This window comes from Xyrauchen texanus, chromosome 46 (genome assembly GCF_025860055.1).
Source record: "Xyrauchen texanus isolate HMW12.3.18 chromosome 46, RBS_HiC_50CHRs, whole genome shotgun sequence".
Lineage (NCBI taxonomy): Eukaryota > Metazoa > Chordata > Actinopteri > Cypriniformes > Catostomidae > Xyrauchen > Xyrauchen texanus.
The window spans coordinates 5,013,248-5,029,731 of record NC_068321.1 but is presented as its reverse complement, the minus strand read 5'-3'; the positions used below and the strand labels follow the sequence as shown (position 1 = coordinate 5,029,731).

At 37.0% G+C, this 16,484-nt stretch overlaps 2 protein-coding genes across 3 annotated transcripts in view; one reads left to right on the top strand and one right to left on the bottom strand.

The window, feature by feature from the left end:
• The window catches only part of si:dkey-234i14.3 (fibulin-7-like), a 180,502-nt gene that overhangs the window by 143,338 nt on the left and 20,680 nt on the right, over positions 1-16,484 (bottom strand). The gene's annotated exons all lie outside the window — the stretch shown is intronic.
• Positions 1-16,484, top strand: part of glg1a (golgi glycoprotein 1a) — a 40,336-nt gene that overhangs the window by 14,984 nt on the left and 8,868 nt on the right. The window contains exons 6-19 of one of the 2 annotated variants that reach the window (XM_052119783.1): positions 62-133; positions 215-401; positions 7,365-7,576; positions 8,769-8,890; positions 9,839-9,940; positions 10,241-10,394; positions 10,674-10,706; positions 11,193-11,330; positions 12,190-12,276; positions 12,437-12,499; positions 13,898-14,011; positions 14,097-14,185; positions 14,631-14,748; positions 16,303-16,395. In XM_052119783.1, coding sequence (XP_051975743.1) covers positions 62-133; positions 215-401; positions 7,365-7,576; positions 8,769-8,890; positions 9,839-9,940; positions 10,241-10,394; positions 10,674-10,706; positions 11,193-11,330; positions 12,190-12,276; positions 12,437-12,499; positions 13,898-14,011; positions 14,097-14,185; positions 14,631-14,748; positions 16,303-16,395 — 1,584 coding nt within the window. The remainder of the gene's footprint in view (positions 1-61; positions 134-214; positions 402-7,364; positions 7,577-8,768; positions 8,891-9,838; positions 9,941-10,240; positions 10,395-10,673; positions 10,707-11,192; positions 11,331-12,189; positions 12,277-12,436; positions 12,500-13,897; positions 14,012-14,096; positions 14,186-14,630; positions 14,749-16,302; positions 16,396-16,484) is intronic. The other variant, XM_052119784.1, reaches the window with a different exon arrangement.

Here is a 16,484-nt window from a genome sequence, read left to right as displayed (position 1 = left end):
AACATTTTTAGTCCTAACAGTCTTGTTTGCTAATTGTTTGCTTCATTCATTTGTTTTTTAGACTCCAGCAGGAGAAGGCAAAGTCTACAAATGTCTCTTCAACCACAAGTTTGAGGAGAGCATGTCTGACAAAGTATGTTTTATTCATAGTGGCATTTAAATGTGTTGTAAGTGCCCTTTTTTGAGAATATGTACCTGTCTGTGTCATCTGCAGTGCAAGGATGCTCTTTCCACTCGTCAGAAGCTCATAGCTCAGGACTACAAGGTCAGCTACTCGCTAGCTAAAGCCTGTAAACCAGACCTGCGCAAATACCGCTGTAACATGGATACGGCGATGCCGCGAGCCCGAGAGGCCAAACTGTCATACCTGCTGCTGTGTCTCGAGTCAGCCGTACACCGAGGTATGTGTGTTGGGAATGATGGACATGTATTTCCTTAATCATGTTGACTGACACAAACTCTGCCCTCTACAGTTTGATTTTACTTTCACACATTTTCTAGGTCATCCAAGATTAAAATTGTCTCTAAAGTTTCTAGCGTTTTCTAGTTTGTATAATTGTTTTTTCTTTTTAGATATTTAAAAAACATTTGTTTATTTTAGAGTATTTTTGGGTTGTCAATGTTAATGTTAACTGATATCATATTTTTCAGGGCTGAATATGGTATCACTATAAAGTAGTATTTTAATTTGTAAAGGATAGTAAACTTTAATATAATGTACAGTGCATCCAGAAAGTATTCACAGCACTTCACTTTTTCCACATTTTGTTATGTTACAGCCTTATTCCAAAATGGATTAAATTATTTATCAAAATCATTATTTTACTCAATTCTACAAAAAATACCCCATAATGACGATGTGAGAAGTTTGTTTGAAATCTTTGCAAATTTATTAAATTAAAAAACAAAAAATTCACAGGTACGTATGTATTCACAGCCTTTGCCATGACACTCAAAATTGAGCTCAGGTGCATCCTGTTTCCACTGATCATCCTTGAGATGTTTCTACAACTTGATTGGAGTCCACATGTGGTAAATTCAGTGTATTGGACATGATTTGGAAAGGCACACACCTGTCTATATAAGGTTCCACAGTTAACAGTGCATGTCAGAGCACAAACCAAACCATGTAGTCCAAGGAATTGTCTGTAGACCTCTGAGACAGGATTGTATCAAAGCACAGATCTGGGGAAGGGTACAGAAAAATGTCTGCAGCATTGAAGGTCCCAATGAGCACAGTGGCATAAATGGAAGAAGTTTGGAACCACTAGCACTCTTCCTAGAGCTGGCCGCCCGGCCAAACTGAGCGACCGGGGGAGAAGAGCCTTAGTCAGGGAGGTGACCAAGAACCCAATGGTCACTCTGACAGAGCTCCAGCGTTTCTCTGTGGAGAGAGGAGAACCTTCCAGAAGAACAACCATCTCTGCAGCACTCCACCAATCAGGTCTGTGTGGTAGAGTGGCCAGACGGAAGCCACTCCTCAGTAAAAGGAGATTGCCAAAAGGCACCTGAAGGACTCTCAGACCATGAGAAACAAATTCTCTGGTCTGATTAAGCAAAGATTGAACTCTTTAGCCTGAATGGCAAGCGTCATGTCTGGAGGAAACCAGGCACCACTCATCACCTGGCCAATACCATCCCTACAGTGAAGCATGGTGGTGGCAGCATCATGCTGTGGGGATGTTTTTCAGTGGCAGGAACTGGGAGACTAGTCAGGATTGAGGAAAAGATGAATGCAGCAATGAAGAGACATCCTTGATGAAAACCTGCTTCAGAGCGCTCTGGACCTCAGACTGGGGCAAACGGTTCATCTTCCAACAGGACATCGACCCTAAGCACACAGCCAAGATGACAAAGGAGTGGCTACTGGACAACTGTGTGAATGTCCTTGAGTGGCCCAGCCAGAGCCCAGACTTGAACCCGATTGAACATCTCTGGAGAGATCTGAAAATGGCTGTGCACCGACAATCCCCTTCCGACTTTATGGAGCTTGAGAGGTCCTGCAAAGAAGAATGGGAGAAACTGCCCAAAAATAGGTGTGCCAAGCTTGTAGCATCAACACAAAAAGACTTGAGGCTGTAAATGGTGCTAAAGGTGCTTCAACAAAGTATTGAGTAAAGGTTGTGAATACTTATGTACATGTGATTTTTATTATTTTTTTTTTTTTTTCGTTTTTTTTATTTGTAATAAATTTGCAAAGATTTCAAACAAACTTCTTTCACGTTTTCATTATGGGGTATTGTTTGTAGAATTTTGATGAAAGTAATGAATTTAATCAATTTTGGAATAAGGCTGTAACATAACAAAATATGGAAAAAGTGAAGCGCTGTGAATACTTTCCGGATGCACTGTACTGTGCATTAAAATCTACAAATTAAATTGTGGTCATTTTTATTTTGGTTATGAAATTTTATTTGAGTTTTATTGCCATTTTTCCAATTATGTTCAGGTAGCGAAGATGTTCTCATTTAGTTTTTGTTAACAATTGTTGTTTTGTTAGTTTTAGTTTTTGTTGCTGGCTGCCATTTGTTTAATTTTGGGATGGCTTGCAAGAATGTTGGTTTGTGTGTGAGAACTTGAAATTTCATGTCAGATGTCCAAGGTGGTAGCATGGTTTGCTTGCAACATTTTTGTAATCATTAGTTTTTTTGTTTAAATTTATTTTCAGTTTTGCATATTTCCAAATATATTTCCACTCGAGGTCGTCCGATAGTGGATTTTACTGATAACTAGAAAGGCTGATAACGAATTGATTGGTTGATTTAGTTTTTATAATCGATTTATAGAATGGCAAAAATAAAAGTGTATACTTTTCTTACTATGGTGAACACAGAAAAAGTCAAAATTAATAAAATCCCAGATGCGGTTTATTGTTCAACCAAATTTCAGTAATAACCATGGTAGCATATCAAATTGTTTGCCTGTGAAGTGTTCAGTGAAAAGTGTGTTGTAAAGGTTATTAGTGTTTTTTTTATCCATTTATTAATGTTTGAAATCTACACATTCGATCTTGTGTAGCAAAAGTTTGTTTTTGCTGTTGTAAAAGAAAACTCACTTCATCCTTGAGTATTTTATTGCACCTTTTGGAGCCTCACTTTACATGGACTGAACCGGAGTCAAACTTTCCCTGGACTGTTCCGGGAAAAACCCTTCCATGGCTGGCCTTGGCCGAATCCCCAGTTCCCTTTGCGGAGTGTTCGGGTCTGAACTGCTACTTTTTGCTGTTCACCTGACTATCTGGCTGTAAACGGCTTTTCAGTATCTCCTGAATGCCTGTCCTCTTCGCTGAACATCCGTCTCATTTCAGTTCCTTGTGAGAAGATGATCGTGCTTGTGGTGCTACTCTGCATACTGACTTTGGTGGACCCAGGCAAAAACGATTGTTGTCGCTTGGTGAGTAAATCTGACAATGTACTCTCCCCTGCAGTAGACATTCCGTCTTCGGGAACTTGTTTGTTATCGCTTGGTCCATTGGCACATGTACCTATGCGCTTGTGTCCGGATACAAATATTATAAACTTTTCTTGTTACCCAAGCCGTATGGTTCTATATGACTGTTTGTATTGTAAAGGAAATCCCTGCTTGAACTAGCGTGCAGCATGCGTTCTAAAAAAATGCGGCGTCATGCAACGTTGTGAAAAAGGTGCGTAATTATGTTACTGTTGATGATATCTGGAAATATGCAACCTAACCCAGGCCCTGGTTTTGGGATTTTTCACCTAAATGTGCAAAGTCTGTTGTCTAACATAGATGGAATTAGGATCTGGGCTAAAACAACATGCGGATCTTATGGTGTTGTCTGAAACTTGGCTTGGCAAGTCTGTTCTAGATAAGGATGTATGTATAAATGGATACAATGTTTATCGCACAGACAGGGTTAAGAAGGGTTGTCGTGTGGCTATTTATGTGAAGTGTAAATTTCTTGTTGGTGTGCTTATCTGAATCCATCTGTAAACTGTTAGAATTTCTTGCTTTGAATCTTGAAGTTTCTAAAGGATTCTCTATAATGGTGGTCGGCAGTTATAGACTTCCCTCAGTGATGCACTTTCAATCCTTGGTTCTGTACTGAGCTGTCCTGCCTTATTCAAAGTGCAATCTGGCCTGGGCTAAAGCAAGGGAATCATGTTCTAATACTGACTGGCTTCTCTTTAGATAGCTTCGAAATAAGTGTTTTTCACTTCCCAGGAAGTCCAAGTCTGAATATTTTTGGTCTGGTCTTTCACTAGAAAAAATCTGAATGACCCCAGAAAGTTTTTGAAGGCTATTAAGTCCATTTCAGGCAGTACCAATGCCAATACATTACCAGACTGTATAATGAAAGACTATTGTATATGACAAAACTGATATGCCTTAACATGCTTAATCAAAGCAAACCTACAGTTCCTGATCTTCTTGATCCCTATTTTTTAAAACTGGCTGCAGATTTGATTGTTGAACCTCTTACCTATCTTTTTAATCTTACCCTGTAAGATTACAGGATCTGGAAGTTGGCATTTGTACTACCTCTGTTTAAAGGAGGAGATCTTGCACTTTTAAACAATTATAGGCCAATCTCAAAGCTGTCACCATTGGCTAAAATCCTTGAATCTCTTGTTGGTGAGCAGCTTAAGGAGTTTCTGTATACAAATTCCATTTTATCAATGGATCAATCAGGCTTCATGAAGAAACATAGCACAATTACAGCAGCCATGAAGGTGTTAAATGATATTGCGGATGCTCTTGATAAACAAAACTGCACTGTTTCACTTTTTTTGATCTGCCAAAGGCCTTTGATACAATTGACCATGCGATCCTGAAGCAGAAACCGTTGAGGATAGGTCTTTATGAACATGCAGTTGCTTGGTTTGTAAACTCTGTCTGATAGAACACAGTGCACTCAATTTGAGGGGCTTTCATCTGACAAAATACTTGTCTTTAACAGTGTGCCTCAAGGCTCTGTACTTGGTCCCCTTTTATTTACAATTTATAAACCATCTTGATAAAAAATTGGCAAAATATAAATTATGCTGATGACACCATTATTTACTGCTGTGCTTCGTCTCTGGTAAAAGCTTTTGAGAAATTGCAAACTGCTTTTAATTCTGTTAATTCTCTTTCAGTTGAAGCAGAATTAACACTGAAAAAACCAAAGCTTTTACCAATAACTACTTTTCAGGGTGATGCTGATTGATTGTTACTTCATATAAATATATAAATATTTAGTTGATGATAGTCTTTCTTTTCAGCCCCATATTCAGCAACTTTCAAAAAAACTGAAGCTGAAACTAGGATTTTATTTCAGAAATAAGGCTTGTTTTACTTTTGAGGCTAAAAGGAGGCTGGTGTTAGCCACCTTTTTGCATATGCTGGACTATGGAGATATTATCTTCTGCCCGGTGTTTGAAATCAAATGGCACCCTTTACCATGGAGCATTGAGATTTATTCTAAACTGCAAAACTGTTTATTGCACTTTATATGAAAGGGTTGGCTGGCCTTCTCTAGGCACCCGTATGCTCTGTTACTGGCATGTTGTTATCTATAAAGCCATTCTGGGGTCTCTCCCATCTTATTTGTGCATTTATTATTTTTAAAAGTAGCTGTTATTCACTTCGGTCACAGGACCTTATTTTACTAACTGTCCCTAATGCTAGAACTAATCTTGGCAAAAGGGCTTTTATGTACTCTGCTCCATCGGCTTGGAATGCCTTACAAGGTAGCCTAAAAATGGAAAAACTTGTCCCACTAAGTGTTGTTAAGTCATTGAAAGCTTTTAAGATGGATTATTTGTCCTGTCAATGTTTTTAACTAGTGTTGTAAGGTTTTGATTGTCTTTTCTGACTTGTTAATTTGTTTTATGTTGTCTGTTTGTAACTGTGAAATGACTTGCTGCTGCCTATCTTGGCCAGGACGCTCTTGAAAAAGAGATTTGCAATCTCAAGAGACTTTCCTGGTTAAATAAAGATCGAGAAAAGTTTTGGTGCATAACATGGGACATTTATGTATAAACAAGCTCTAAACAGACTTCAGTGTTTCCCACAGGGCTTTGTGAGACTGTGGTGGGTGGACCTTGGGCCATCTAGGGGGGTCTGGGGGCATAAGTAAACTTTGTACATTTTAAAAGACAGTAAGCCCTTTTGTCATTGCCCACATAGGGCTTCAGCCACCCCTTGATTTCAGGGATTATCTCCCATTTTTTTTTCTATACTTTTGGGACTATATATATTTTAGAGTGTGACATGTTTACTATTTTTTGAATGTGTGTGTGTGTGTGTGTGTGTGTGTGTGTGTGTGTGTGTGTGAGCGTGTATTTATCACTTTGTGGGGACCAAATGTCCCCATAAGGATAGTAAAACCCGAAATTTTTGACCTTGTGGGGACATTTTGTCGGTCCCCATGAGGAAAACGGCTTATAAATCATACTAAATTATGTTTTTTGAAAATGTAAAAATGCAGAAAGTTTTCTGTGAGGGTTAGGTTTAGGGGTAGGGTTAGGTTTAGGGGATAGAATATAAAGTTTGTACAGTATAAAAACCATTATGTCTATGGAAAGTCCCCATAAAACATGGAAACACAACGTGTGTGTGTGTGTGTGTGTGTGTGTGTGTGTGTGTGTGTGTGTGTGCGTGTGTGTGCGCGCGCGCGCGTATGAGTTTAATAAAGTTTTAAGTTTTTTATTATTATTATGTGTTTGAATAAAGTGCAATATACAGACTAGTCTATATTAATTATCTGAATTCAGAGAGTTCAGAAACCGGAATGAACTAAACCCCTGTGATAGTGAGTAATACTAATAAAATTTAAACCATCAAATTAAAATATTTAAATTAAAACAAAGGATCAGCAAACAAAACAGATTAGCGATTGGCACAGTTTCCACATGCGCAGCTCATTCACGTCTGTCAGCTACTGTGCGGTCAACTATATGTTCTGCTCATCTCTGCCACTCACTGAACAGAGTAGACCCAGAGAGGGGTGTGCCTGCGGCGGAAAAGCAAGACCTCGTGCTCGGGGGGGGGAAGTACTGGTGACTCTTCTACGAAAAGTAGCTAAGGTTTGCCAAAGTCGCTAGATTTGTCACTGGGTGCTTTTTGAGCCACCACAGCTTAGGTAATTAATGAAGAATACTGCACTTCGTTTTTTCATAATTTTGTATTTTCGAAATATCAGCAATTATCGGCACCGCTTAATCGATAAAACCGGTACATCGGTCTACCTCTAATTTACACCCAAATTCACTGTAACACAGTTTGTGGATGGGAATTTCTATCCTGCTGTGAATGATCATAGATTAGTTAACACAGACCCTACATGATGATTTGTGACAGCTGATTGGCTAGTCAAGTAGTTGGTCACACCTCAAACGTATTCATGCTTTGTGTCGCAGGTCAAACGGTGAATGGCGAGTGTCAGGGAGAGATGTTGGACTACAGGCGGATGCTGATGGAGGATTATTCTCTCAGTCCAGAGATTGTGCTTCATTGCAGAGGGGAGATTGAGATGCACTGCTCTGGTCTGCACCACAAGGGTCGAACCCTCCACTGCCTCATGAGGGTGTCCCGGGACAAAGGCATATTAGAGGACCACTGCCAGAAAGCTGTGAGTTTACATGTGTAGATGTCCATTGTTCATTTTTTCTTTTTTTTTTCTTCTATTTTGTCTGTTAATATCAGCTCATAAAAGCTGCACACAAACAATGATAAAAATAACTGGCAAAATGTTTAAAATAGTTTTAGGTAGTTTTGCAAGGCTTTTTATGTGATGTATCTGCTTTCCAAAAGATCTTCATGTCTACTACCCAGATGCACATTAATACACACTCACTTGCTAGAAGGGCTGGGTATTCTATTGGTGTATATAAAAATTATTACATATTTCTTCCTTGTGTTTAGTTTAGCGGTTGACCGATAGTGGATTTTGCAGATGGGGGTGGAAACTCAGCCGATAACCGATTCATCAGTCGATAGTTTTTAATAATATTAATGAAAAATGTATGACATTTAATGAATAATATTAATGAAAACACTCAATGTAAAATAGTGCTGAAATGTATTACAAAATTAATAATAATGACCTAACCATGAAAATGTGTTGTAATTATTAAATAATATAAAATGGATAACAAATCCGTATCCAAACTAAAGACAAAAGTTCAAATAACAAATTAACTCCAAATAACATAAATGGTTATATACAAAATGAACCTAAGAACCCTCCAAATAACATAATCTGAACTTTGAAATGGGTGAAAGAAAAAAATATAATTCTAAAAAAATCTATTGACAAACATCAGCATGGATTTTTGCAGATAACACATAGTTCCAAAAGTAACTATCGGTGCTGATTAATCAATAAAACTGTAATCAATAAAAATGAGATATCGGTCGATCTTTAGTTAATTCAGTGAAAATATTTGCCAAACAATTCTTTTTAACTACATATATCTTCCTTGCATTTAACATTTTGAATCTAATGGCTTTGAATCAATGGTTTGTCTGATTTAAAAAAAACAAACACAAAGTAATCACAATTTCTAATAATCACCATGAGAAATGATACTTTTTGGTCGTATTGCCCAGTTCTACTGGTTAGGTAATTTTCATTACATTTTACACAGATGAGCACACTTGTAGTCATTCACTGCATCTCCGTCCTTCCTGTAATTTAATAAACTGAGGTTGATTCATTTCATTCATGAATGCAAATATCTCGTTTTCATTCATATAAAATAATGCACTGTCTGTGATGAATGACTATGATTTTAGCTTTCCTATCTGTCTGTATCCATCAGCTCCAGACACTGATACAGGAAACAGACCCCGGGGCAGACTACCGCATCGACCGTGCTCTCAACGAGGCCTGCGAGTCTGTCATCCAGACCGCATGCAAACACATCCGCAACGGAGACCCCATGTGAGTGCCAATGTGATTTGAAACAGCCTGTGTTCAATTAGATTCCAAATTGGTATTTGTGCCAGACAGTCGATTATGGAAAAATGACTTCTGCTAATAGCCATTTGATATTCCTGGAATATGATTTAAACTGCTATAATGAGAAGCAAATAGTGACTTTATTAAAGAGACCAAGAAATGGCTTGATGGACACCGTTTTCTTTCCCGTATTGACATACTTCCTATTGAAAAAAATGAGAAGTAACACTTTTTGTGTGTTGTCTTCCCAAAGTTGGAGTGAATATAACTCTTATATTAATATTAAAAGATATCTAAACATTCTTTTAAGTTCTGGTTCAGAACAAATTTCCTATATGTATTCATTTTAAGACCCCATATGGTTAAATTCCGGAGGTGTGTCGCCTTCAATGTGGCTCAATGTAACCGACATGGACTAGATGCTACAAAACCATTTTGTTTTCATGGAGTGTCATTGGGAAGCTTGCTATATTAGCATTTCATTGCAAGTCCTGTTTTGTCACCCATGGCAATCCTTTAACTCATTGTTCTGAATGTAACAATGCTAACCCTGTTTTCACACTGACTAAAACAGTTTTACAGTTAACAATCAAGTACGAGAGCGCTAGGACCGATATCTTTTTAACTGTCTATTTCGATGAATCTGTTTGTTTGTGGTATCACCCGCAAGTGTTTATGGAAGTCCCTGTGAGGCATTTTACGTTTTACTAAATTGTACTGTATTTAACTACTTAAATGAAAAATTACTTGGCAACAATGACTGTTTGATCCAAATTATTGTTCCTGCCCTTTAAAAAAGACTTTTTAGCCATTTCAGAGCAAATACAAAAAGATTTATTCTCAGAATGCTGAATATTTTACATTTTAGGCAAGGCAATGTTTGGCACATTTCAAACACAATGGCAATTCAAAGTGTGTGTGTGTGTGTAGGATTCTGTCTTGTCTTATGGAGCACCTTTACACTGATAAGATGGTTGAAGACTGTGAACAAAGACTTTTAGAGTTGCAGTACTTCATCTCTAGAGACTGGAAGTGAGTAACAAACGTTTCCTTTTTAATAACCGATTCCTTCAATATATATAATGTTCATCAAACATCCAATGTGTTTATTTTATACCACACTATTAACAATAACCAATGACCAGAACTGTATATACATTTCAGATACACTATGATTAGACCTATCAAAACTGGACCCAAAATTAAAACCACTTATGGTTTTATGTTGGTTTGTTGGTATTTAATGTAGTTTGATGTTAGATCAGATATTTTTGCAGAGGTCACCACCAGATATTAGCCCATGTGATGTATAACCTCTGATTCTGGTTGTAGACTGGACCCCATCCTGTTCAAAAAGTGCCAGAATGATGCCGCTCGTATCTGTCACACTCACGGCTGGAATGAGACGAGTGAATTCATGCCTCCAGGTGCAGTTTTCTCCTGTCTGTACCGCCACGCTTACCGCACTGAGATGCAAGGACGAAGGGTACGACCAACACTCACTACAAAATAAACACTCTAAATGAACTGCATTGTGAACTTGGATCAGAAAATGCTATTTTGTTTTTGTTTTTTTAAAGAGTTTAAGGGATTTTACCAGAACATTGAAGAAACAGTGGTGTTTTGTCTTTGTTGTTAAGAGCTTTTGCATTTTGAATTTTTTTTTTTGTTTTTTTTTTACAGTAATAAATACTATTAAGTAACTAATAATAAGATTTGACATTCGACATAAATATTATCTAAGTCTTCCTAAATTTAACCATAGAGTTCGTCGGAAAGTTCGGAAGACAGTTTGGAAGTAAGTATCCTATGGGCTAATACTTAAAGGGTGAATCTCATGAAGCCTGTAAAGAACATGAAAAATTAATGTTTTACTTTTTAAGTCTATTAAATATAAATTCTTGACCGGTTTCATGCGTTTCGCCCTAAGAGAGAACTTGCATGCCATGAGCAAATTTGTCTTTTTTTTTCTCCCTTTATAAAAACTAGAAATCATGTTAATGTGTTGGGCTATAATTGTAGTGATTAATGGAAAATTACTAATGGGTCTTTGGAAATAATTTAACAGGCTAATTTACATATCAACATTCTTATGCTTTGGGGTAATTGGATCAACATTCATGACTCCAATCAAACACATACACAGATTGCTATGTGTTGAAGTTTAGCTGTTCATAGAGAGATGTAGAACAGTGTTTGTGTTTGATTGTATGAGTGTGGGTCTGTTGCATATTTCATATGTATATGTAGAAATATGTGCTAATGCATTGGAGTGAATCTACAGTTATCTCGGGACTGCAAAGCGGAAGTTCAGAGGATTCTTCACCAGAGGGCGCTGGATGTCAAACTGGATCCAGAATTGCAGCAGCGTTGCATGACGGACCTTGGAAAGTGGTGCAGTGAGAAGACTGAATCTGGACAGGTCAGTACAGAAACTGCTATTATAACATTTGTATAACAATATAGCTGGCTGTTTCTTCTTTTATGGGCACTATTGGTCCTGTGGTCTTTTAGAAAATAAAACCTTTTGAAACACTTTATACACTCACATTAGTTTATTTTTACTACAAACGTGCATATGCATGCAGCAAAGGGGAATTGTCATTTTTGTAATTTTCTGATCCAGCAATTTCCATCACATCTCAAATGGTGTATTTTGTTTGATAACAACATTCTGTGGTGGAAATTACATTTGTATTTTTTTTATAAATACAGTGGGCTACTCATTTGTCTTGCAATGGCTTATTTCATAGCTAGCATTTTATGTATTCGAAGTACACACAATGAAATAATATTTATACACCTTTTGCATAATTTGGCAAAATTACAGCTTGACTGTAAATTACACTAAAATACTCTGCTCTGTGAAATTTACCTTTTTTATTTTCTCACCTCATGTTTCATATAGACACTGTTGTCTCCTTGGTAACCAAGTCTACTGATAACATTTATTAGTGGCAAAGTTGTTGCGGAAATGAAGCCACAACTGAGGGAAAGATGTCATTTGTATACAAATGTATTTCCTTTTTACATTTTGTTTAGATGATTTTATTTAAAAAAAAGAATTAACATCTATTTTATGATGTAATGAAGTTCATTTTTTTTAAGATTAAAAGTTTGGGGGACAAAGGTAAAACAAGAAAATCTTTACGTAAGACATGAAAAGTAGCAAAAGAAAATGAAATCTGTTAGTTTGAATAAAAACAAACTCTTGAAACATAAGTCATGTTAAATTGACGTGATACATTTCTAAATGTTTGTGTTGTGTGTGTGTGTGTTAGGAATTGGAGTGCTTGCAGGATCATTTGGAGGATCTGGTTTCTAACTGCAAGGATGTGGTGGGAAACCTCACAGAACTGGAGTCCGAGGTACAAAATAAAGATGCCTGTGTCATTTTACTGCCATTCTGCTGTGATGTTAAAAAGCCTCGGTGTTGAGTCAGTCGCTATATTTAGTCTCCTATTGTTCTGCTCTGGATGCAAAATGTCTGGGCGTATTTTGGTGTTTATTGTGTGTGCTATCTTTCAGGACATTCAGATTGAGGCGCTGTTGATTCGAGCCTGTGAGCCCGTCATCCAGTCCTACTGTCATGTATGTCATTACTAGAATCATGACATGTAATGATATTAAGCAGAGTTGGAAATTAAAGGGATATTTCACCCAAAAATTAAGATTCATTCATTGTTAGCTCTTCATTGTGTTGTTATAACTTTCTTTTGTTTTCTTAACATAAAGGGCGAAATTGCTCAGTGGTGTTTTTGGTGACCACCTTTTCAAGCTTCAAAAGGACACTGAAGTATAATTCAGAATTCTAGTAAATTATTCCATGAGACTCATGATTGTTTGGTGAGAAACAAATTGAAATCTAATGTATTATTTAGTGAAACTGTGGCAAAGTTGTTGTGGAAATTAAGCCACAACTGAGGGAAAGATGTTCACGCAGCCCCCTCTCGACATTGGGGTGTTCAATCGAAAACTCGTTTATCTAAAAACAAGTCCACCACAGCGTTAGAGGCAACAGAACACAATACAGCTGCACACAAAACAGAACAGAACTTATTAATAAACATGTCTGAAGAGTTTGTAGTTGAAGAGTTGATGCATTTCTATGCCCAGCCTTATTTTTTTGAAAGTTTCTGGACCAGTGCCAGTTCAAAGTTGCACACACGATGCCGAAAATAGAAAAAAAAGCAATCGATAGAATGTACCATCACTCGTCACAGCAGATTAGGACAAATACTCCGATTACCATGGAATATATGCCTTTAATTGCGTTTTTGTTTGCTGTCAGGTTAGGACACAGTGTGGCTGCCTGTAGCCTCCTATGTTTTTGTTTGATTTCCGAGTACTCCGTTTAAAAAAAGGCTGGGCATAAAAATGATTCAATTCTTCAACTACAAACTGTTCAGACATGTTTAGTAAGTTCTGTTCTTTGTTTTGTGTGCAGCTGTGTTGTGTTCTGTTGTCACCATCACTGCGGTGGCCCTGTTTTTAGATTAAATTAGTTTTCGCTTTAATGCTTCAATGTTGCAAGATTTACGGTCAGTGAACATTTTCACGAAATAATACATTAGATTTTGGCTTTTAACTCACCAAACCTTATTGTATGCTTTCATAACAATCATGAGTCCCATGGAATAACTTATTAGACTTCTGAATTATACTTTTATGTTCTTTTGAAGCTTGAAGAGGTGGTCACAATAAACTGCCATTGTATGACATCACTTAGAACAAAAAATATTTTCGCAATTTCTCCCTTTTGTGTTAAGAAAAATAAAGTCATGTAGGGTTATAACAAAACAGTAAACAATGACTGAATTTTCATTTTTGGGTGAACTACTCCTTTAACTTTTTAGCCCACCAGTGAGAGTGGCCTGGGTGTTAATTTCACACCCTGTATAAATAGCCTATACAATCATGTTCTTGGTCAAGGTATTTCTTCATTTTTACACTTTCTTCTCTTTTTCATTGTTCCTCTCTCTCTGGTAGGAGGTGGCTGATAATCAGATCGACACGGGGGATCTGATGGAGTGTCTCATTGCCAATAAGCACCAGAAGGAAATGAATGAGAAATGTGCTGTTGGAGTTACACACTTCCAGCTGGTATGTCTGACAATCACATGCTCAATCTGCTTTTTTTATCTTTTTTTTCTTTTTGACTCAGCCATCCATTTCTCCTCCTCTTCAGATCCAGATGAAGGACTTCCGCTTCTCGTACAAGTTCAAGATGGCGTGCAAAGAGGACGTGCTGAAACTGTGCCCAAACATCAAGAAGAAGTGCGAGCTGGGTTATGTTCATTAATCTGTCAAATAAATGATGTTTTAAGTGTCATAAAATATTTTTGTGGGGATGTGTAGGTTGTTTTTACCAAAGTGAGGCAAGTTCTGAATACCTCTTAAGTTTCATTTAATGATGAAAGTTACACGTTTACATTTGCAATACAGTTTCTATAGTATGTTTAAAAATAAGAAAAGTTTACCAAAGCGGTTAACAGTTTAAAATTACAGGAAGAATATGTGAATTCTGACTCGGAGACTTATTAATATGGTTTTCTTTGCTCAGACTCAAAAGCCAAAGTAAAAATGTTGTCTCAATGTTGATATTGGTAAAAATGTTACAACGCTGATGTATTTGTCTGAAAGTAAGCTCTATCTATGTTATGTCTTCTAGTGGTGATGTAAAGTGTTTTTTGTAAGGTTTTGCTGGTTTGTTTACTCTCAGGGTGGATGTGGTGATCTGTTTGAGCACTACAGTGAGGAACGACACGCTACAGGAAGTGAAAGATCAGCGAGTCTCCATGAAGTGCCGAAAACAGCTCCGAGTCGAGGAACTGGAGATGGTTGGTACATTGATGTCTTAAACTTAGTACATTTTAAATTTTTTCTCTTGAACATTTTCATTTCAGGAAAAGTTCACCCCAAAATAAAAAATTGTCATGCACATTTTTTTCCATTCCTCTACGATTTTCTTTCTACTAGGGAACATAAAAGTTATTTTTCAGAATGTCACAGGTGCTCGTTCACATACAATGAATGTGAGTGGGGACTAGGACTGTTGACTAGGGCTGAAACAAATAGTCGACGTTATCGACAACATCAACAATAAAAAAAATTGTAAATCACTACAAACCCCGAAACTATCATTCCTCTGTGTGTTCAGCACCGCCTCTAGCGTGAATGTCCCGATCTAAGGGGGAGACATTGAATCTGGTCCTGGCTGAGTCGCGCACTGTCGCGGGGAAGCTCATCACTCTAGCGTGCGCTTGCTGCAGCTAGATTATAACGTGATTGCTCGCTACTTATTGAATCGTAATATGTCACTGTGCATTTCTTATTGTGAAGAAAATTGGCAATATTCAGATTTATTAATTGTAACTAATTTATTTATTGTTTTTTGTTAGTTAAAGATGGATTGAAGTGAACAGAATGGTGAAAGAGGGTAGTCTTCACCCCATTATAAACTGCAACAAAATATGTTTTAGATTTGTTTTTGTTTTGACTTGTTTCCCCAATATAAATATCTAAAACTCACTTTTAATTATATGAATGACATTTAGATGTATTTTTTAAATATGGTTTTGTCATCTTTGTTGTTGGCAAGCAAGTTTAATACAACATTTTATCATAGAACAATATACAAAATCAATTTTAAATGTAGAAGTGTGCATATTTAAAATCTAGATCTATTTAATTAAACAGATTAATTTAATTTATTTATTATTATTTTGTTTAAAGAAATAATTCACCCAAAAATTAAAAATCTCTCATATATGACTTTGTTTAGCAGAACACAAATGAAGATTTTTAGAAGAATATCTCCGCTCTGTAGGTCCATACATTGCAAGTGAATGGTGGCCAGTGGTTAAATCCATGTCTTCAGAAGTGATGTGATAGGTGTGGGTGAGAAACTACTCCATATTTATGTCATTTTTTTACTATCAATCTCCACTTTCAAATTTTTCTTTTGTTTCTGGTGATTCGCAGTGCATGTTGCCACCTACTGGGCTGGGAGGAGAATTTATAGTAAAAAAGGGCTTAAATATTGATCTGTTTCTTCTATCATATTGCTTTTGAAGACATGTATTTAAGCACTGGAGTCATATGGATTACTTTTATGCTGCCTTTATGTCCTTTGGGAACTTCACATTTTTGGTACCTATTCACACTGTGAGGATCTGAAAGACCTACAGAGCAGAGATATTCTTAAAAAAAATCTTTGTGTTCAGCAGAACAAAGAAAGTCACACATCTGGGATGGCATGAGGGTGAGTAAATGAGAGAATTTTTGATAAAATTTTTTGGAGTGAGCTTTCCCTTTAATGCTGTAGTATACTGCACTATGTTAAGTATTGTTCCATAGAAAGCTGAGTTATGTGGTTGTTGTGTGTCATACAGTCTGAAGACATTCGTCTAGAGCCGGATCTGTTTGAGAGCTGTCGACAGGACATCAAACAGCACTGTCAGAATGTGGTGTTTGGAAATGCTCAGGTAACGCCATCACAACTCCTACAGTATTCCTGTCAATTAGGAATGTCTTAAGAAGTGATACCGAGATGATACCAAAATTGAACAAATTT